Genomic DNA, 23,647 nt, shown 5'->3' on the forward strand with positions numbered 1-23,647 from the left:
ACAGCCAAGCCAAAGCTTCACCACACATCAGGGAAAAGAAGCTCTCCTACCAATTACCTTCTTCAGTGCCTCCTTTATATCCCTGTTCCTCATACTATAAATAAAGGGATTCATCATTGGAGGAATTATTGAGTACATCACTGAAGCCACAGCAATCTTCTTTGGTGAATCAATTACTCTGGAGGTAATGTATACACCAAAACCTGTCCCATAGAACAAGGAAACAACTGACAAGTGAGACCCACAAGTGGAAAAAGCTTTGTACTTTCCTTCTGATGATGGCATTTTCAGTACTGTAGAAACAATGTGAACATAAGAGAAAATTATTCCAAATAGAGGAACACCAGCAAAAACAGAAGCTGTAACAAATATCAAAATGTTGTTGATGAGGCTGTCAGAACAGGCAAGCTTGATGATTTGTGCAATTTCACAGAAGAAGTGGAAGATTTCCAGATCTATGCAGAATGACAAGTGTAGCACCAATAGACTATGCAGCAGACCATTTACAATACTAACAACTAAAGAGATAAGAACCAGAATAACACAGGAACAGGAATTCATGAGGACAGTGTATCTTAGAGGATAACAAATGGCTATATAGCAGTCATAGGCCATTACTCCAAGGAGAAAACACTCAAAGATGGTACAAACTGCAACAAAGCAGCCCTGGCTGAGGCAGCCAGCAAAAGTAATCCTCTGATCCTGTGTTTGTATATTCACCAACATCTTTGGGACTGTGATAGTGATTAAATACATGTCATTAAAAGAAAGATTACAGAGAAAGAAATACATGGGTGTATGGAGGTGGGAGTCATAGTTGATGGCCAACATTATAAGAAGATTTCCAAAGATGGTAATCAAGTATATGCATAGAAAAAGACCAAAGATGACAGGCTGAAGTTCTGTATCGTCTGTGAGACCATGAAGAAAAATATCCAAAACAACTGATCTGTTTTTAACTTCCATGTTACACGTGAATCTTAAGGAAAGAGAACAAGAAGCTATTGAAATACAGGAAATACAAGTAGAATTATAAAATGAGATTTGTTAGAAATGAATCTGACATATGCCTCAGTGTTTCAAATTTATCTTTCTATTTCCATTTTAGAAATGGGATGTGCAGAAATTGGTTGGAAAGCAATGCCATCTAGTTTGTCCTATGTAGCTATGACTATCTAGTAATTAATACTAATAGTGAACTTACTTTTAATATCAGTACAAGAATGATTAAAAATGCCTGGATAAATATGTAAAGTCATTGTATTTGAGAAAAGACTTTTTTTTTGCTTTTCATGAAATGTTACCATGTTACCTACAATTATAACAAGATGACAATTAAGGAATGATTCAGATTGAGTTTCAGTAGAAAAGTTAATGGTAATGAAATGAATTCTGTGCTAAGTTGATAATAGGAGTACAAATATGTGGAATTTTTTCCAATCTCTTTAAGCATGCTCTTCTGATTCACCATGTTGATAATATAGTAATCCCTCCTTCATTTCTAAAAATTAGTAATAGAGTCTTGATTTTTTTGTCTGTCCACCAGAATAATGTAAGTATCTCACCATCACCCGTACTTTGCAAATGGAAGAAATCCCCCTTAGAAATGCAAACAGACAACAGTAAAGAAGAGATTCCTGGTTAAAGATGAATTACCTCTGAAATATGTCCAAGATATTTCAAGATTTTTGAAATGCTGTTGAGTAGGTCACAATCTGAATGCTTTATTTCTTATTCTCAGGAGACTTGATGATTAAAGCTTCTCATTATACCAACTACATGATTATTAGTCTAAACCCCTGAGTTCATATCCTTAAAGACCAGTACTACTAGTAGTGCAAAGTTTTAAATATTTGATTCTCTGACACTGGAAACCAGTTGAACATAGGTGAGTTTACTCCCACACTTCATAATATTGCATACATAAAATAAACCACTGCCCTCATAAACTTCACACATATTTTTAAGGTTCTTTACAAACTAGGAGTTCTTTATTTTTTCATGATATATTGTAGCCTGGATCCAATTCTATTTTTTATGAATATCTTCTATATATGTGTACAAAATTATATTTGTTCAAGTTTCCAATTATTATGAAAAATCAATCAAAGTTATTATCCATGTGCACCATCTCTGTTGACTGAATCTTAAATTTTGTTTTTTCTTTGCTGTATATTTCTTGTCAATTTTCTTGATCACTAATGATAGTAAAACAGTGTTCAAGTACTATAACTCCACATATTGAATTTCTGAAACTTCATTTTTTTTCACAATGGTTTGCAATCACTTTTCTCATGAAATGAACCAAAGTGTTTAATTTAGGGTTTTATTTAGGACTGCCTTCATGTATACATATACACATACACATACACATACATATACACATACATATACACATATATATACACATACACATACATATATTAAATTTTACTTAACTGGTTTTCTTTTTCCATTGTTTGATTTAAAGCTGATCATTATTCAGAAAATAAAAGACATTTGTTGAATATGCTTAAACCAAATAAATGAATCAGCCTTATAACTCATCTCTACTAGTAGGCTTTCTGGAATAGTGGAACAGTATCAATCAAACATTCCACAGTTTAGTCTTGTTCTTATTGGGCGACATTTCTAAGATTAGTGATGTGTCTCCCTCCACTCCTACCTCTGTCATCTTTAATATTATACTCTCATTCTTTTCTTGTCTATATCCATGCAATTATTAAAGGTTAGGTCTAGTTATTGTCTGATTTATCAACCTTGTGTTCTTTGAACCATTTGTCCTAGAGCAGTATGCCAAAAAAGCAAGTCATTACCAGCATATATGTGCTAAGCTAGTAATAACTACTACATGATTATTCTTTTTTAAAATATATATTTAAAAAATCACACCCATAATCTGAAATTTGAATGTTCTCCTACCTCTCTATTTTCATTGTGGAATACTACCTGTTATATTAAATGCATGGCACTGAGTAAATAATTTTATATATCATTTTTAATTGTTTTATTTTGTATTTTAGAGACTTGGTTTATTTATTTATTTATTTATTTATTTATCCACTTTAAAATCTAATATCAGTTCCACTTTTTTTTCCCAGTCTACACCTGCACATAGCTCTTACCCCCAATTTCTCTACCTTTTTTCTTTGAGAAGGGAGAGGCCTCAGCTGGTATAACCCACACATGAAGATACTCCAGAACACAGTACATCAACTAAGGCCAAACAAAGAGGCCCAATAGGGAATATGGGAATCATATACATCTAACAGATTAGGGACAACCTCTCCTCCAGTTGTCCTTTCTTTATTTTCTGACTATGTCATACAATAATTTTCATCCTTTAAGAAGGCTATTAATTAAATTGGAAATTCAATTGTAAATCTATTCTGGTAGTGGAGATTTATATTATATCACACAAAAATCTACCTCATAAATTTTACCACTCAGTTACACACACACACACAATTGACACTGATGTGCCTAAACCAAGTATATCTTAGTCTATTTTCAATACACCACTCTAGTGTTTCATTACATAAAGCAGCTATGACTATAGGCCTTTACCACCAAGGCTATCTGAAATTGCAACTTAAAAAGTAAACCATCAGAATCATATAAATTATGCACTGATATCTTATAATGTTTCCAACACTGGGGCCTGGAGAAATGACTCAGCAGTTAAGAGCACTGACTGATTTTCCAGGGGTTCTGAGTTCAATTCCCAGCAACCACATAGTGGCTCACAATCATCTGTAAAGTAATCCCATGACCTTCACTGGTGTATCTGAAGATAGCGACAGTGACATTGTATTCACATACATAAAATAAAAATAAATCTTTAAAAAAATGTTTTAAAAAAGATTTCCAACATCATTTTATTGGTGTTATAGTTTTATTATAACTAATTTATAATTATAATTACAACTATAAAATGTAGAACATTTGTAACATGCTGGTTATTTGAGTGCTTCCATGTGAACCCTTTGTCCATCAACTTGATTAGATATAAGTCATGTCTGGCACGGGAGGTTTGGTTTTGGTGAGAGGTAACTAGTTGATGTTTTGTCTCTCCTGTTGTTTGGTGATTCCATTTAGATTTCTTTCAGAAATGTTAGATTTTTAAGTTTCTACTCTACTAGTTTTCCATATGATACCTCAATGTCTGTTAGTGTTAGCTCTCCCTCTCTGTATTTCCTCACTCATCCCTTTCCTCCTTGTGATTATTTTATCCTCTGTATCCAGTCCAGTACCCTCCTTCCTCATGAATCCATATATGTTTTTTCTTTCTCATTCTAGTGATGTTTTTCTGCTACCTAATCCCTTACTTTATACTTAACTTTTATGGTTATACTGATGGTACACTGCTCTTCAAAGATTTAATAAATAACATTCACACACACTCACACACACATATGCAAAACAAATATTTATCATATTGGTCTTTTTGTCTGGGTCATCACACTGAAGATATTTTTTCTAACTCCATTTATTTACTTGCAAAGTTGATGGTTAATTTTTGTTAGAACTGAATAATTGTCCATTGTGTACATGCACCATATTGTTCTGTATCCATTCATCCAAAGACAGATATGTAGGCTGTTTACAATTTCTTATTATTATGAATAGATTAATAATAGGCAAAGTAGAACAAGTACAAATCTAGTAAGATATAAATTGTTTGGGTATTCGCCACAAAATATATAGTTGAATCTTAAATTCAGTCTATTCCTTGCTTTCTAAAGAATTACCACAATTACCATAGTGACTGCACTGGTTTGTATTCACAGAAGCAGTGAATATGTGTTCCTCTTATTTCACCTGCTGACCAGAAAATTTCTGAGTTTGGCTTGACAGAATAGAAATCCCAGTATTAGAGTAAAAACTGGATTGAAAACAATGAGAAAAATATCTTTCTCCCGAAATTCAATCATAAGGTGTTATGACTAGGAAACTTGCTAGAAGGAGATTGACATTGTATATGAACATCAAACGATAGGGTTTGCAGATTATAAGGATACAGAGGGATGGAGCAATGAACTACAGTGAGACTCAGGAACAAGTGTAGTAGGACAGAAACTCTATTAAGAAGGTATTCCAAGTGGATTGAGATTATTTAGTAGAGTTCCCAAACCATGAGAGATGGGTGTCCCTAACCAGGTGTTGGTATCCAGGAGGATGAAGAAAGGCAGCCTGAAGTATTAGCATGACTTTGTGGAAAAGTACAACATGCCCAGACAGCTTTGTAGGAAACCCACATAGATTAAACTGTCATGGCTATTACATAATAGTTGAGGGGGAAAAGGTGGATAGAGTACATGGAGTGAAACTGTTGAAGAGATAGATTCTAAAATTTAGCATCAGTTATGCTGTGTGACAGAGGTCAACACAGGCAAAGTATCCATAGCCTAAGATGGTTGAATCAGAAGGTTTGGGTTCATTTAAAAGTATCAAATGTCCAAAGAAAAATTTAAGAATCTCTGCCAGGTCTCTGCACCAAATGTAAATAGGAGCAACAAGATATCACTGACCACAGAAAAACTGCCTAGAAAATAAATAGCAGTGTCAATATTAAAATGTTTGTTTGGTATATAGGGAAAAACAGGGGAGGAGCCAGCTCAAATACAGGAATGTGGGTTACCATATGCACACTGGAGATGCATCAGTTGTGAATAAAAGCATTCAGGTGCCAATTGCCACAGTCAATGTAGTTTAACTGTGACTGCTCCAAACAGGACTGTTCATTCAACCAGTAAAGACTTTGTGAAAAGTCCTTTTTGAGAACTGAAATTTTACTATCAGCACTGCTAAATAGGTGTCCCAGTCTTGTAGACTAAGCAATGAGAATGCCAAGAATTAAGAGTAATTTCATCACTCAGATATTAAGAAAAATGTAGTACAAATGAATCATATGGCCCAACTTTCTGAGTTCTCTGCGGTACCCCAAGATGCCCTGAGCTACCTGCATTATCCCACTGACTCTCCACCCACCTTCATCAGACTTACTCATCTATAATCATACAGCCTAAGGATACCCATTAGAGGCCTAACATACCAGGAATGTTGAGCTGAAGCCACATCTCAATACTTACTATAACTGGAATAATCAGGGACCAAAGCTGTCCAGATGGCTAAAGTCCCTAGAAAGAATACAATCAACAAAAGCCATGACAATATGACACCTTCAGAGCACAGCTATCATACTACAGCAAGCCCTGGATATTCTAATAAAACCAAACAAAACACAAGAAAATTGCTTTAAATCTAATCATATAAGGATCATAGAGGCATTTATGGAGAAAATGAATAAATTCATTAAAGAAAAAGAGGAAAATAGAATAAAACGAGTAGAGATACTGAAAGAAGTAACAACAAAATCCCTTAAAGAAATAATTCAAAATGTCATAAAATAGATGAAGGAAAGAAATAAAGCTGTGCAAAACCTGAAATGGAAATAGAAGAAATAAAACATGAACTGAGGGAATATTGGAGATGGAAAACCTAATGAAGAGAATAGGAACAACAGATGCAAGCATCACCAACAGAATGAAATAGATGAGTGAATCTCAGGCATTGAAGACACAATAAAGGAAAGTGATATAGCAATCAAAGAAAATGTTAAATATAAAAAAATTCCTGACACAAAACAACCAGGCAATCTGAAATACCATGACAGGGAGGAGCAACAGCTCCAAGAGCCAGAAAGTATTTTCAACAAAGTCATAGAAGAAAACATTCAAAACCAAAGGAAAGATATGCCTATAAACGTAGATTGGACTAAGAAATTCTCCCACCACATAATACAAATACACAAAATCTATATAACCAATAATGAATATTCTAAGGAACAAGGGGAAAAGACCAGGTAACGTACAAAAGTAAACCTATCAGAATTATACCTGGCTTCTCAATAGAGACTGTATAACCTAGAAGGGCCTGGATCTTCCATCCTAAAAAAATAAAAAAAATGACTACCTAACCAGTATAACCAGCAAAATTTACAATTAATGTAGACGGAGAAAACATGATACTTCAAGACAAATCCAAGTGATCAATACTTAAAAGTTACTATGCAGAGATCAAGCACTACAAAAAAATACTAGAAAGAAGACTGCACACCAAAGAGGAAAAATACATCCAAGGAAATACAGAAAACAACTAATTTTATACCAGCAACCCCAAAAACACACTAACACCAGCAACATCAAACTAATAGGAATTAACAACCAGTAGTCTTTAATATCTGTCCACATTAAAGGACTCAATTTCCCAATAAAAAACACAGGATAACAGAAAGGATGCTCCATACAAGAAACATACCTCAGTAATAAAGAGACATTACCACAGAATAAAGGGTTGGAAAAAAGGTTTCCAGGCAAACAGACAAAGAATCAAGCTGGAGTAGCCATTCCAATAGACTTTCAACCAAAATTAATCAAAAGAGACATAGAAGAATACTTCATAGTCATCAAAAGAAAAAAAATCTACCAAGATGATATCTCAATTTTGCTCCAAACACAAGGGGACCTATGTTTTTTGAAAGAAACATTGCTAAAAATAAAATTGCACATCAAACATCACTGGGAGATTTCAACACCCTACCCTTACAAATTGGCAGATCTTCCAAACAAAAAGATAAACAAAGAAAAAATGAAACTGACATCATGAATCAAATGGACCTAACAGACAGTTACAGAATGTTTCACACAAACACAAAAGAGTATACATTCTGTTCAGTACCAAATGGATTCATCTCCAAAATTAACCATATGACTGGTCAGAAAGCAAGCCTGTACATATATAAGAAAATGGAAATAAAGCCTTTTATCTTATCAGAGGACTATTGATTAAAGCTCAACTTCAAAAACAGAAACACCAAAAAACCTACACACTCTTGAGAATGGAAAAATCTCTGATCAGTGATCTCTGGGTCAATAAAGAAAGAAAGGGAAAGAGAGAGACAGAGATACACAGACAGACATAAAGAGAGAAACCTTGCTAGAATTCAATGAAATAAACATACAATACCCAAATTTCTGGGATACATGAAAACAGTACATGAAAAATGGCTAAAGAAAATGTGGTATATCTATACAGTGGAGTACTATTCAGCTATTAAAAATGAAGATAACATGATTTTTTCAGGCAAACTAATGGAACTTGAGAATGTCAAACTGAGTAATGAAACACAGATCCAAACAGAAAAGCACGATTATATATTCACTTATTGGGTATAAGCCATAAAATACAGGATACTCAATTTATATTCTACAGACCAAAACATGCTAAACAAGGAGGAAGGCACTAGTGAGGATGCTTGACTCTCACTTAAAAGAGAGAATAAAAGAGTCATAGGAGCCAGATTAAGGGAGGGAACTGGGTGCAAAATTGGATGAAAGGAAATAAAGAGGTTGAGGATCAGATGTTGAGAGAGCAACGGAGATGGCCAGATGATCATGAAAATTAATGGAAATCTGTATTTAGCAGAGGTAGATAGGTGAGCATCTTGAGGACTGGCCATATACCTGGGATAGAGGAGGTACCCAGGAGTCAATGCAAGTGGTCTTAGCTATGACTCATGACATGTAGGATATGGAACCTGAAGTGGCCACCTCCCGTATCCAGGAAGGAACACAATGGAAAGATAGGGAGACCCATAATTTACCCAGTCTGCAAGAAATGTAGAGATAGCAAATGGAGCAGAGACTCAGGGAAATGGCAAGAAATAACAGAACCAACTAGAAACCAGTCTCAAGGGGGCATATCAATTCCTGACACTATTAAGTATTCACTGTTATACTACATACAGGAGTCTAACATGGTTGTCCTCTGAGATTCATGACCCAGCAGCTCACTCAGATGAATGCAAAGACCCACAGCCAAAGAGGGTATGAATACTTCCCAGTCTCATTTGGAAGTGTTGAGGGCAGGATTGGGAGTCCTGAAGGGGATAGAAACTCCACTAGAAGACCAACAGAGTCATCTATCCTGAACCACCTTGGGTTCCCAGAGACTAAATCAACAAGCATAAAGCATATACAGCTAGACCTAAGCTGCCCACATATATGTAACTGATATACACCTCAGTCTTCATATGGGTCCTGGGCAACTGAAGAAGAAGTTATCTTAAAAGCCTCTGCCTTTAGGTGGAATAAGTTATTCTAGCTGGGCTGCTTTGTCTGACATCAATGGTAGAGAATGTGCCTAGACCCTTGAGGGGGTGACCAGGATTAGGGCATTGACTGGGATGTAAAGAGAAGGAATAAATTAAACAACAAACAAAAAATCTGGTGTTATGGATGAGAAGGATTTATGTTTCCTTGACTTTCTCTAGGAACTCTACTAGATGGACGTGATATATCATAGGGAAAAGAATATTCTACTGATAGGATTATTCAAGCTTCTCTAATGCCTCTGTTTCTCAGACTATAGATAAAAATAATAATCATTTGCGGGACCAAGAGTCCAATACTGAATCTAAAGCACTCTTCCTGGATGATTCTGTAATTGTTGAGCTAATCTGCTAATGTGGACCAAAAAACCTGTTCCACAAAATAACATAACTGTCAAGTGAATCCCACAGGTGTAAAAGACTTTATATCTTCCTTCTGATGATGACATTGTCAAGAGAGTGATTGCAATTTGACTATAAGACAAAATGGTGCCAGAGAGAGGAACATTATCAAATATGCAGATAAACTGTCTATAAGGATTTTGTCAGTAAGATTGTTGAAACAGTTAAGCTTAGTAATCTGTGTAAATTCACAGAAGAAATGTGGAATTACAAGCTCTGTACAGAGGACAGATGTGATACTATTAGACCATTCACCAGGGCATTTATCATGCTCCCTAGTATAGAAAATGCTACCATTAGGATAAAAAGACTGGGTTTCATTATCATCCTATACCTAAGAGAATGGTAAATGGAAACACAGTGGTCATAGGGTATTGGTACAAGAAGATAGCTCTCCATGACAACAGACATCAAGACAAAGGAGACCTGAGTCATACATCCTCCATAAGTGATGTTCTGTTCTTATATTTGTATATTCACCAGAATCTTTAGAACTGTGCATGTGACTAATATTATGTCACTAAAAGAAAGACCAGAGAGTGTGAAGACCATCAGTGTGGAGATGGGAGTCAGAAGTGGTGGCCAGAATTATCAGCAGGTTTCCTAGGATCATAATGAGGCTCACTGAAAGAAATAAACTGAAGATGATAAATTACAGCTTGGTATCATCTGTTAGTCCCAGGAGAATAAATCCTGACATAATCATTTCATTTACAGAATTCATGCTCATGGTGAACCTGATGCAAAGCATGGAGTAGAAGAAGAAAAAAAAAACATGAACACCAGCAATATCACAATATCGTTAGGCAACTACCTCTATTCACAGCCTCACATTGGCCTTTAACCTTCAGAACCATGAAAAAATCAATTTCTTACATTAACCTTTCCATTTTGTAGTTTGTAGTATTTATTATAGTTCACAAATATTTAGCCAAACATGAGTACAAGAATACAATTAAATGGTGGGAGACAGATGGTTCATTGCAGTAATTATATGCCACACAATCATAGGGACCAGTACTCTAACTGTCACAATCCACAGAAATGAGATCAGGGTATATATGCCCATATGTAATCTCTTCCTAATAAGACAAGACAGGAGATCCCCAGAGCAAGCTAGCTACAAAGACTACCCATATATATGATGAGATTTGGGTTTGAGTAAATGTCATTCCTTAATGAATAAAGTGGAAAACCATAAACGATGATTATTTGCATCAACACTAGACTTTGATGTGCACATGCTGTATTGGAGAGAGAGAGAGAGAGAGAGAGAGAGAGAGAGAGAGAGAGAGGGAGAGAGAGAATTTAATGGGAACTGGAAAGATGTCTCATTTCATGTGGTTAAATGCTTACACTGCCTGCATGAGTGCTTAAGTTTGATACTAAAAGTAAATATGAAAAATAGAAATATACATACAATTGAGAGAGAGAGAGAGAGAGAGAGAGAGAGAGAGAGAGAGAGAGATGCATGTTTCTTGCCAGACAGTTTAACTAAATTAGTAATTTCAAGACCAGTAAGAAATTATTGTTTCAAAAAACAATGAAGGGACTAGAGAGACAGAGTGCATACATCTCAGGCAGAGTATTAAATTTAAGTTGCCAGTATTCATTCCAGGTGGCTTAACCCCAACTCAACTATGTCTGGCTCCAGAGAACACTTACACTCACATGTATGTACACACAACACATACACACAAACACACACACACACACACACATATATATATATATATATATAAATTGTATATATATATATATATATACAATTACAAATAAAAGTTAATCATTAAAAACATTTTGTAAATCATAAGCATCTTAAAGATAACACTTGACTTTGACGTTTGGTCTCTACATTCATATGTACATGCAACATACAATATACATACATACACACACACATGTTGAGTGTAAATGGGACATATTTTAACACTCTTGTATAGACATTATGTCACTCCTTCCTGGAAGGAAGGAGAGGGCCATGAGACTGAAAAGTCATTGTACAAGGAAATGCAGACTACCAGAGCTACCTAAGAGAAGATAAGCTTGCCAAAATCATGTGACTTTATAGCTTCTGGAGTCTCCAAGCCATACAGAGAACCCTTCCAGAGATACAGACTTCCCGAGCTATCAAGGTAGGAATGAACTTTTTGATGATACAGTTGCATATGAATCTCCCTGCTCTGTAATTAACTCCTCAACTATACTTGTTTAAGTAACTACAATAAACTCACAGGTTAACCACATTAAACTTTGCTGGAATCATTGTCTGTTAACTGTTCCTTGTTTGATATGAGTGTTTGCTGTGTCATTGTGGGACTCTGAAGAGTCATCATGTGTGAAAAGGGTCAAATCTCTGCTCAAAAAGAAACAGGACTCTCTGGTGTGCTGAAATACCTGTGAGCACAGGAAAGACCACGACTTCTGCTCTGAGGGATTCGCTCAGAGCCCTCAGAACATAGGAACTGAGGAGTAGTCTGCGACAAGACCTTCTGATTTCCATCTGTACCCAGAGCTAACCCTGTGACACAGCTCTCCATATCCAAATACCTCCAGGACAAAGCTGATCTCCCAAGAGTCCTGTCACACTTGTAAGTACAGGTAAGACCACCACTTCTGCTCAAATTCCTGACCCAACAAGGACCTCCCCACAGAGCTATCAGGATAGAGGAACCAAGGAACAACCTGGGACAAAATCCTTCTGGTTTCTGTTTGGCCCTCAGAGCTGACACCATACTACAGCTCTCCATACCCAAATGCCACCTCAGGCTACTATACTGATCAAAATTCTCAATTACCATAGATGAAGAAACCAAGAAATTACATGACAAAGTCAAATTTATGCAATATCTTTCCACAAATCCAGCCCTACTAAGAATAATAGATGGAAAACTCCAACACAAGGAGGGAAACTATACCCTAGAAAAAGCAAGAAAGTAAACTTCTTTCAACAAACCCAAAAGAAGATAGCCACACAAACAGAATTACACCTCTAACAAAAATAACAGGAAGCAACAATCACTTTTCCTTAATATCTCTTAACATCAGTGGACTCAATTCCCCAATAAAAAGGTATAGATTAACAGACTAGATATGTAATCAGTATCTACCATTTTGCTGCATGGTAGAAATGTACCTCAGTAACAAAGACAGACAACTAACTACCTCAGAGTAAAAGACTGTAAAACAATTTTCCAATTATGTGGTCCCAAGAAACAAGCTGTAGTAGCAATTTAATATCGAATAAAATCGACTTTCAACCAAAAGTTATCAAATAAGATAAGGAAGGACACTTCATATTCATCAAAGGAAACATCTACTAAGATGAACTCTTATTCTGGAGATCTATGCTCCAAAAGCAAGGGCCCCCACATTCATTAAAGAAACTTTGATAAAGCTCTAAGCACACATGTCACCTCACAAAATAGTAGTGGAAGACTTCAACACTCCTCTCTCATCAATAGACAGATCATAGAAACAGAGACACAGTAAAAATAACAGAAATTATGGACCAAATGGATCAAATAGATATCTATGGAACATTTCATCATAAACAAAAGAATATATTTACTTCTCAGCAACAAATAGTACCTTCTGTGAATGTGACCATATAATCAGTCATAAAAAAAGGCTTCGACAGATACAAGAAGATTCAAGTAATCCCATGCATCCTATCATATCGCCACAGATTAAGGCTGGTCTTCAATAACCACAAAACCAATATAAGCCCAGATACACATGGAAGAGAACCATGCCCTATGCTATGATAACTTGGTCAAGGAAGAAATAAAGAAAGAAATTAATGACTTTTTAAAATTTAATGAAAATGAAGACACAACATACACAAATTTATGGAACACAATGCAAGCAGTACTAAGAGGAAAACTCATAGCTCTGAGTGCTTCCAAAACTGGAGAAAGTATACACTAGCAGTTTAATAGCAGACCTGAAAGCTCTAGACCAAAAATAAGCAAATACATTGAAGAAGAGTAGAAGGCAGGAAATAATCAAACTCAGGGCTGAAATCAACCAAGTAGAAACAAAGAGAAGTATACGAAGAATCAACAAGACTAAGAGCTGATCCTTTGAGAAATCAGCAAGATAGATAAACCCTTAGCCAGACTAACCAGTGAACACAAAGACAGAATCCAAATAAATAAAATCAGAACTTAAAGGGGAGATATAGCAACTGAAATTGAGGAAATCGAAAAAATCATCAGATACTACTACAATAGCTTATATTCTGGAAGAATTGGACAATTTTCTAGATAAATACAAAATGCCAAATTTAAATCAAAATCAGCTAAACAATCTAAAGAGTCCCATAATCCCTAAAGAAATAAAAGGAGTCACTAAAAATTTCCCCCCACACCCAACAAAAAGCTCAGGGTCAGATGGACTTACTGCAAAATGCCATTAGACTTCAAAGAAGATATAATGCCAATACTCTTCAAACTATTCCACAGAATATAAACAGAAGGACCACTACACAATTCATTCTATGAAGATCCAGTTATGCTAATACCAAAACCAGACAAAGACCCAACAAAGAAAGTGAAATTCACATCAATTTCCTTTATGAATATCTATGCAAAAATACTCAATGAAATTCTTGCGAACTGAATCCAAGAACACATTAAAATGATCATTCACCAAGATAAAGTAGAATTCATCCCAGGAATGCAGAGATGGTTCAATATGCAGAAATTTATCGATGTAATCCACCACATAAAGAAACTCAAAGAAAAAAACCACATGATCATTTCATTAGATGCTGAAAAAGCCTTTGACAAAATTCAACATCCATTCATGTTAAAAGTCTTTGAAAGGTCAGGAATTCCAGGCCCAGATCTAAACACAATTAGAGCAATATACAGTAAATCAGTAGAAAACATCAAACTAAATGAAGAGAAACTTGAAACAATCACACTAAAATTAGGGACTAGAAAATGTTGCCCACTCTTTCCATATCTATTCAATATAGTACTTGAAATTCTAGCTAAAGCTATTACATAACAAACAGAGGTCAAAAGGATACAAATTGGAAAGGAATAAGTCAAAATATCACGATTTGCAGATGATATGATAGTGTATTTAAGTGACACCAATATTCTACCTGAGAACTCCTATACCTGATAAACAACTTCAGCAAAGTGGCTGGATATAAAATTAACAAACAAATCAGTAGCCTTCCTCTACTCAAAGAATAAAGAGGCTGAGAAAGAAATTAGTGAAATGACACCCTTCATAGTAGTCACAAATAATATACTCCTTGGTGTGTCTCTAACCAAGCAAGTGAAAGTTCTGTATGACATGTATTTCAAGTCTCTGAAGAAAGGAATTGAAGATCTAAGAAGATGAAAAGATCTCCCATGCTCCTGGATTGGCAAATTTAATATAGTAAAAAATGGTCAACTGCCTAAAGTAATCTACAAATTCAATGTAATCCCCATCAAAATTCCAACTCAATTCTTCATAGAGTTAGAAAGACAAATTTTCAAATTCATTTGGAATAACAAAAAAAAAGCAGGATAGTAGAAACTATTCTCAACAATAAAAGAACTTCTGGAGTAATCACCATTCATGACCTCAAGCTGTATTACAGAGCAATAATCATAAAAAATGTTTGATATTGGTACAGAGAAAGACAGGAAGATCAATAAAACAGAAGTGAAGACCCAGAAATGAACTCACACACCTATGGCCACTTGACCTTTGACAAAGGAGCTAAAAGCATCCAGTGGAAAAAAAGACAGCATTTTCAACAAATGGTGCTGGTTCAACAGACGGTCAGCATTTAGAAGAATGCAAATTGATACATTCTTATCTGCTTGTACTAAGATCAAGTGCAAGAGCATCAAGGACCTCCACAGAAAACCAGATATAGTGAAACTAATAGAGGAGAAAATCTGGAAGAGCATTGAAAACACGGGTAGAGAGGAAAACTTCCTGAACAGAGCACCAATCTTTTATGTTCTAACATCAAGAATTGATAAATTGGACCTCATAAAATTTCAAAGTTTCTGTAAGGCAAAGGACACTGTCAATAGGACAAAAAAGCAACCATGAGATTGGGAAAAGATCTTTACCAATCCTACACCTGAAATAGGGCTAATATCCAATATATACAAAGAACTCAAGAAGTTGGAGTCCAGACAACTAAATAACCCTATGTAAAAAATGGAGTATAGAGCTAAACAGAGAATTCTCAACTAAGGAATATCAAATGTCCAAGAAGCACCTAAAGAAATATTCAGCACCCTTAGTCATCAGGGAAATACAAATAAAAACAACACTGAGATTCTACCAACATCGGTCAGGATGGCTATGATCAAAATCTCAGGTGATAGCAGATGCTGGCAAGGATGTGAAAAAAGAGCAACACTCCTCCATCATTGGTGGGATTGTAAGCTGGTACAACCACTCTGAAAATCAATCTGGTGGTTCCTCAGAAAATTGGACATAGTATTACCTGAGGACCCAGCCCTACCACTCCTGGGCATATCCCAAAAATATTCTCCAACATATAACAAGGACACATGCTTCACTAGGTTCATAGCAGCCTTATTTATAATAGCCAGAGGCTGGAAAGAATCCAGATGTCCTTCAACAAAAGAATGGATACAGAAAATATGGTACATTTATATAATGGAGTATTATTCAACTATTAAAAACAATGAATTCATGAAATTCTTAGGCAAATGGATGGAACTAGAAAACAGCAATGCAGCAAATCAACCACAAAAGAACACACATGGTATGCTGTATGGATAGCCCCGGCCTTGTATTTTGATACTAATTCCCTTTTCCTCTGAAAGGCTGCAGAAGTGGTGTGAGTCTTACACAGGTGATTTCTAGTGAGCCTTGTGCCCATCTTAATTTGTAAAATAAAGGCTGGAGCCAGTGATTGGGCAGAGGAAGGGGAGGTGGAGAAATAAAAGTTTGGGGGAAGAGAGTGAGGGATGACTAGAGGATGACTGGAGGAAGACAATGGAGGAGGAAGATGACAAAGACGACAACGATGACATGGGAGAAGAGAGAGAGGATAACTGGGGAACAGTGTACTGTAGGGGTATATGCCAAATCTAGGCTTACAGATTACCTTCATAATAATTTTCCATTGACTGGTCCTGATTGGGTTGGAGATTTAAATATCTTCCACTACAGTATGTACTCATTGATAAGTGGATATTAACCCAAAAGCTCAGAATACCCAAGATACAATTCACAGACTATATAAAGCTCAAGAAGAAGGAAGACCAAAGTGTCAGTGTTTCAGTCCTTCTGAAGGGAAGCAAAATACTCACAGGAGCAAATACATTGACAAAGTGTGAATCAGACTCTGTAGGAGAGACCATGCAGTGACTGCCCCACCTGGGTATTCATCCTGTGTACAGTCACCACACCCAGTCACTATTGTGAATGCCAAGAAGTGTATACTGACAGAAGCCTGATATAGCTGTCTCATCAGAGGCTCTGCCAGAGCCTGACAAATACAGAGTCGGATGCTCGAAGCCAACCATTGGACTTAGCACAGGGTCCCCAGTGGAAGAGTTAGAGAAAGGACTGAGGAGCTGATTGGATTTGCAATCTCATAGGAAGAACAACAATATCAGCCAACCATACCCCTCAAAGCACCCAGGGACTAAACCACCAACCAAGGATTACACATTGATGGACTGATAGCTTGACCTGCATATGTAGCAGAGGATGGCCTTGTTGGACACCAATGAGAGGAGAGGCTCTTGGTCCTGTGAAGGCTCAATGCCCCATTGTAGGGGAATTGAGGGCAAGGAGGCAGAATTGGGTGTGTGGATTCAGATAACACTTTCTTTGAAGCAGGTGCTGAGGGAATGAGATAGTGGATTTCCAGGGGGTAAAACTGGGAATTGGGATAACATTGAAATGTAAATCAAGAAAATAACCAATTAACAAAAGAAAATATTAATAAATGCCATTATTCATCAGAATAAATCACACACACACACACACACACACACACACATTTGACCATTCCTATCAGACAGAAATGAAAACCATCCAGAAAGTGAAACTCATACAAAAAAAAAAAAAAAGGTAAACTCTTCCTTCCTCTCTGTCAAGTAAAAAACAAAAACAGAAGTTCCACCTTTTCTCTCTGACCTTTCCTCTTTATCAGGCAGAAATGAGAAATAACTAGAAGGTGGCATTCACACACAAGAGAAGAAACTCACCCTTTTCTTCTTGTCAGAAAGACACAGACATAATCAGATAGGTGAGGCCTCTTTATCTCTTTGAGCCCATACCCACCCCAGATCAGGGCTCAAGATATCTGCTGGACCCTTGTGGCCATGGTCCCATGATATATCTTAACTGCATCCAGCCATGGATACAGATTCAAGACCTTTTTCTAGAACAGAATTATAAATTTCAGATCATAAATCAGAATTTATGATCAAAGAATGGCATATACCATGGTGTTGCTTAGCCATTCAGTACAGAAATCTCTCATATATGGAAACAAATGGCTACACAGCATGAAGACTACAAGGACAGATTTAGTGTGTGATCAGACAGGAAACAGGAAATTTATCATAGTACTACAAACACATATGGAATGTGTGGACAGATTCACAGATTTAGAAAGATATTCCCAGTATTAATTCCCTCTGGGTAGGTCCTGGAGACCTTGGAGTTACAGCCCAACACATCAAAATGTTGTACTAAAATGTTCATGAACTCCAAAAGACCTCCAAAATTACTAATGTTACAGGAATATGTGCATAAAAAATACATTTTCAAAGCTTGATAAGTCAAGTTACTATTGCTTGTATGTATATATTTTTATCAATGTCTATGATTCAAACAGGATAGGAAACTATATGTCATGTAATATGTGTTATGTGGCCATTGGAGAACAAATACACATTTTTTCCACTTGTGAACCTCACCTTTATTGGCATTTAGAAGTCATGTAGTTTTCTTGCTGTATACACACATGTAAATATATAAATAAAATGTTAAATCTATTTATTCTTGATTGTGTGAATATGCTTTCAGAGATAACCACTAGGTATGGAATATAATTAAAACTTTCAAGTATTTGGATAAGTAACATCAAAATGTTTCCTCAATGGGAGAAACTATAAATAGTTATGGTATTTTTTTTAATATTCACACTTATTTATAACATAGAAGGTTTAAACTACCATTTATGTTTGCTCCCCTACCCCCTGGGCCAGATCAGTGGTCTGATACCAGACAACACCACGTTATAGCACACATGGCTCCCAGGAGATCCTTAGTAACCACACAGGTGAGAATGCCCACATTAGCTGGGACACCCACAGAGCCCAGCTGCATGGCACCTACCTGACCTGCAGAGCTCCACATTTCTTCTGGTCCACATTGCCACCTGGGCCAGATCACCAGGACTGATAACTTCCCATACTCTACAGCCTGTCTGCCTCTCAGGAAGTCTGCAGTAATCAGGGACACAGCCTGCCTGTTTCTCAGGAGTTCTGCAGTAATCAGGGACACAGGAGACCTGCTCTAAACAGAGACACGGGAGGCCCATTTTAACCAGAAACAGTGCTGCCAGCCTCCATGGAGACCAACCCTAACCTAATCACAGAGTTCTACCTGCCTCCAAGGTGGTCTGCTCCAATCAGACACACCCAGTCCAGCTAATACCAGAGATTACCAGATGACCAAAGGGAAGTGCAGGATCATAAGCTACGGAACCCAATGCAATTCAGCACCATCGGAACCCAGTTGTCCCACCAGAGCAAGCCCTGGATACCCTAAAAAGTTTGAAAAGCAAGATAAAAAACTAAATCCTATCTCATGAAAATGATAGAGGCCTTTAAGGAGGGTATAAATAACTCCCTTTAAAAAATACAGGAATAAAGGTAGAAGTCCCCCCCACACCAACAAAAACAAATAAATCCCTTAAAGAAATACAGGAAAATATAATCAAGCAGGTGAAGGAAGTGAACAAAAGAGTCTAAGATGTGAAAATGAAAATAGAAATAATGAAGAAAACACAAAAGGAGGAAATCCTAAAGATAGACAACTTAGGAAACAGATCAGAAGCTACAGAGGCAATCATCACCAACAGAATACAAGAAATAGCAGAAAGAATCTCAGATGTAGAAAATGCCATAGAAAATATTGACACATCAGTCAAAGAAAATAGAAAGTGTAAAAAATCTCCTAACCCAAAACATCCAGGAAATGCAGACTCAATGAAAAGGTAAAACTTAAGAATAATAGGAAGAGAAGATTTTGAAGAATGCCAGCTCAAAGGGTCAGAAAATACCTTCAGCAATATCATAGAAGAAAATGTCCCTAATCTAAAGTAAGAGATGTCCATAAATGTACAAGAATTCTATGGAACAGCTAATAGATTGGAATAGAAATGAAAATTCTTTCATCACATATTATTCACAACACTAAATGCAAACAACTAAGAGAAGATATTAAGAGATGTAAGGGAAAAAGGCCAAGAATATATAAAGCCAGCACTATCAGAATTACATCAGGTTTCTCAACAGTCATTAAAAAGCAAAAATATCTGAGACAGATGTCTTACAGAACCTAAGAGAACACAAATGCCAGCCCAGGGTATTACACAGAGCAAAATACTCAATAACCATAGATGGACAAACCAAGATACATGATGACAAAATCAACTTTAAACAATATATATCTATTAATCCAGCCTGACAGAAGATACTGGAAGGAATTCTCCAACACAAGGAAGGAATCTACACCAAAGAAACAGAAGAAATTAAACATTTTAAAACAAACCTAAAAGACTATGATATCACCTCCAGCAACCTATGATAACACCACCTATGATACCACCTCCAGCAGCAAAAATAACAGGAAATAGCAACAATTTGTCTTTAATATCTCTGAACAACAATGTACTCAATTTCCCAACAAAAAGATAACAGGCTAGCAGACTGGGTCTCACAATTTGCTTGATACAAGAAACATACCACAGTGACAAAGACAGACACTACCTCAGAGGCAAAAGGATGGAAGAACAGTTTTCCAAGCAAGTAATATCAGGAAGCAAGTTGGATTTTCCATTTTAATATCCAATAAAATAGGCTTTCAACCCAAAGTTACCAAATGAGATTGGGAAGGATACTTCATATTCATCAAAAGAAAAATCCACCATGAGTATTAATTCTGAACATCTATGCACTAAATGCAGGGTCACCTACTTTTGTAAAGGAAACTTTTCTAAAGCTCAACACATACACTGAACCTCACCCAATGATACTGGGAATCTTCAGCACCCCTTTCTCACTGGCAGATGTGTCATTGAAACAGAAACTAAACAGACACACAGTGAACCTAACAGAAGTTATGAACCAAATGGTTTTAACAGAAATCTACAGAAACAAGAGAATATAACCTTCTCAACACCTCATGGAACCTTCTCCAAAATTGAACATTTAATCACACACAAAACAAGCTTCAACATATACATGAAGATGGAACTAATACCATGCATTCTATCAAATCACCACAGACGAAGGCTAGATAGCAATAAAAACAAAAACAACAGAATGTCTGCATACTCATGGAAACTGAACAACTCTCTGCTCAATGATAACTTCATCAGGAAAGAAATAAAAAGACTTTATGCAACTCAACAAAAGTGAATATATAGCATACACAAACTTAACCTAACTAAATAAAGGGCACTAAGTGAGTATCAAAATTAATACTGTCATAAATGAAAAAGGAAACATAACAACTGAAACTGAGAAAATTCAAAAAATCTTTAGAACTTACTGCCTATACTCAACAAAACTGGAAAATCTAGATGAAGTGAATAATTTTCTAAACAGATACCAGGATGAGCCTACAACAACATACATACAATACCCCTTCTTGTTAAAAGTCTTGGTAAATCAGGAATTCAGGGCACATACCTAAACATATTAAAACCAATATACAGCAAACCAACATCCAACATCAAATTAAAAGGAGAGAAACTTGAAGCAATCCCATTAAAATCAGGGACAAGACAAGGCTACACATTATCTTACTCTCTAGTCAATAAAACATTTGAAGTTCTAGTTAAAGAATTGCAAAGAAGAGGAAGATCAAGGGGATACAAATTGGAAAGGAAGATATCAAAGTATTACCATTTGTTGATTAAATGAGAGTATATACAAGCCATGCCCAAAATTCCACTAGAGAACTCCAACAGCTGATAAACAACTTCAGCAAAGTGGCAGGGTATGAAATTAACCAAAACAAATCAGTAGTCTTCCTTTATAGAAATGACACATAGACTGAGAAATAAATTAGGGAAAAAGCAACTTTTGCAATACCCATAAATAATATAAAATTATTTATATTATTAATATAAATGAAATTCTTAATGAAATTCTAATAAAGCAAGCAAAATCTGCATGACAAGAACTTCAAATCCCTGAAATAATCAAATAAGACCTCAAAAACTCCACAGGTCTCCCAAACTCATCAACAGGTAGGATTAACATAGTAAAAATGGCCATCTTACCAAAAGCAATCTACAGATGCAATGCAATCTCCATCAAAATTCCAACAGAATTCTTCCAAGTCTTGGAAAGAGCAATTCTCAACTTCATATTCAAAAACACGAAACACAGGATGTCCAAAACAGTTCTCAGCAATAAAAGAAATTCCAGGGGAATCACCATCCCTGACCTTAAGCTGTACTATAAAGCAATAGTGATAAAAACTGCATGGTATTGGTACAGAGACAGACAGGTCAATCAGTGGAATAGAACTGAGGACCCAGTAAACCCACATTAAAAAGATATTTGATCTTTGAAAAAGAAGCCAAAAAAGGTGAAAAAAATGCATCTTCAGGAAATGGTGCTGGTCTAACTTCTGACTTTTAATCAATATTTATCAACTTGTACAAAGTTTAAGTCCAAGTGGATCAAGAGCCTCAACATAAAACCAGATACACTGAATCTAAGAGAAGAGAAAGGGAAAAAGAGCCTTGAACTCATTGGCACAGTAGGAAATTTTCTGAACAGAACACTAGTGGCTTAGGTTCTAAAATCAACAATTGAAAAATGGAACCTCATGAAACTGAAAAGCTTCTAAAAGTCAAAAGATACCTTTAATAGGACAAATTGGCAACCTACAGACTGAAAAATCTTCAATAGCCCTACATCTGATAGAGGGCTAGTATCCAAAATATATAAAGAACACAAGAATTTAACCTCCAGAAAACCAAATAACCCAGCTTAAAAATGGGGTACAGACCTAAACAGAGAATTCACAGCAGAAGAATTTTGAATGGCCAGGAAGCACATAAGAAATATCCAAAGTCCTTAGTCATCAGAAAAATGCAAATCAAAACATCGTTAGGGTTCTACTTCACAACAACAAAAAAAATGGATAAGGTCAAAAATTCATGTGGTAGCAAACTCTGGCAAGGATGTGGAGAAAGAGGAAAGGTCCTCCATTTCTGGTGGGATTGCATACTAGAGCAACCACTCTGGAAATCAATCTAGAGGTTCCTCAGAAAATTGGAAATAGTTCTACCTGAAGATCCAGCTATACAACTCTTGGGCATATACCAAAAAGATCCCCCACCACACTATAAGAACATATTCTCCACTGTATTTGTAACAGCCTTATTTCTAATAGCTAGAAGCTGGAAACAACCCAGGTGTCCCTCAACCAAAGAATGAATACAGAAAATATGGTTCATTTACACAATGTAATATTATTCAACTATTTACAACTAGGATACCCTATAAGCCTATGAGCCTGTGAGCCTTTAAGCTTGTGTGTTTGGGTGTGTAAACACTCTTAAAGAAAAGTTTTCTCTGGAAGGGATTGGGTTACAGAGAGCTTCTGCACAGAGTCAGCTTCAGGAGCACAGGTGGAAACTGGAAGGATCCTGTCCCTGGCTGTACTGCAGTTTCTAGGTCTACTGGGGATGGGATAGGAGGTTTGCGAAGGGGAAGTGGGGAAGGGGAATAACATTTGAAATGTAAATAAATAAAATAAGGATTTAAAATGCTATAATGAGATCTCATACTTTGTTTTAATAAACAACATTCA

At 36.2% G+C, this 23,647-nt stretch overlaps 1 protein-coding gene and 1 pseudogene across 1 annotated transcript; both read right to left on the reverse strand.

The window, feature by feature from the left end:
* On the reverse strand, positions 1 to 1,012 carry LOC114633912 (olfactory receptor 7G2-like). The gene has a single exon (XM_028782504.1). The coding sequence runs from the start codon at positions 964 to 966 to the stop codon at positions 28 to 30; it is 939 nt and encodes a 312-aa protein (XP_028638337.1). The 5' UTR covers positions 967 to 1,012; the 3' UTR covers positions 1 to 27.
* Positions 1,013 to 9,395: 8,383 nt separating this feature from the next.
* On the reverse strand, positions 9,396 to 10,325 carry LOC114633908 (annotated as a pseudogene).
* Positions 10,326 to 23,647: the final 13,322 nt, after the last annotated feature.

The sequence above is a fragment of the Grammomys surdaster genome, unplaced genomic scaffold, assembly GCF_004785775.1.
Source record: "Grammomys surdaster isolate TR1022 unplaced genomic scaffold, NIH_TR_1.0 796, whole genome shotgun sequence".
Lineage (NCBI taxonomy): Eukaryota > Metazoa > Chordata > Mammalia > Rodentia > Muridae > Grammomys > Grammomys surdaster.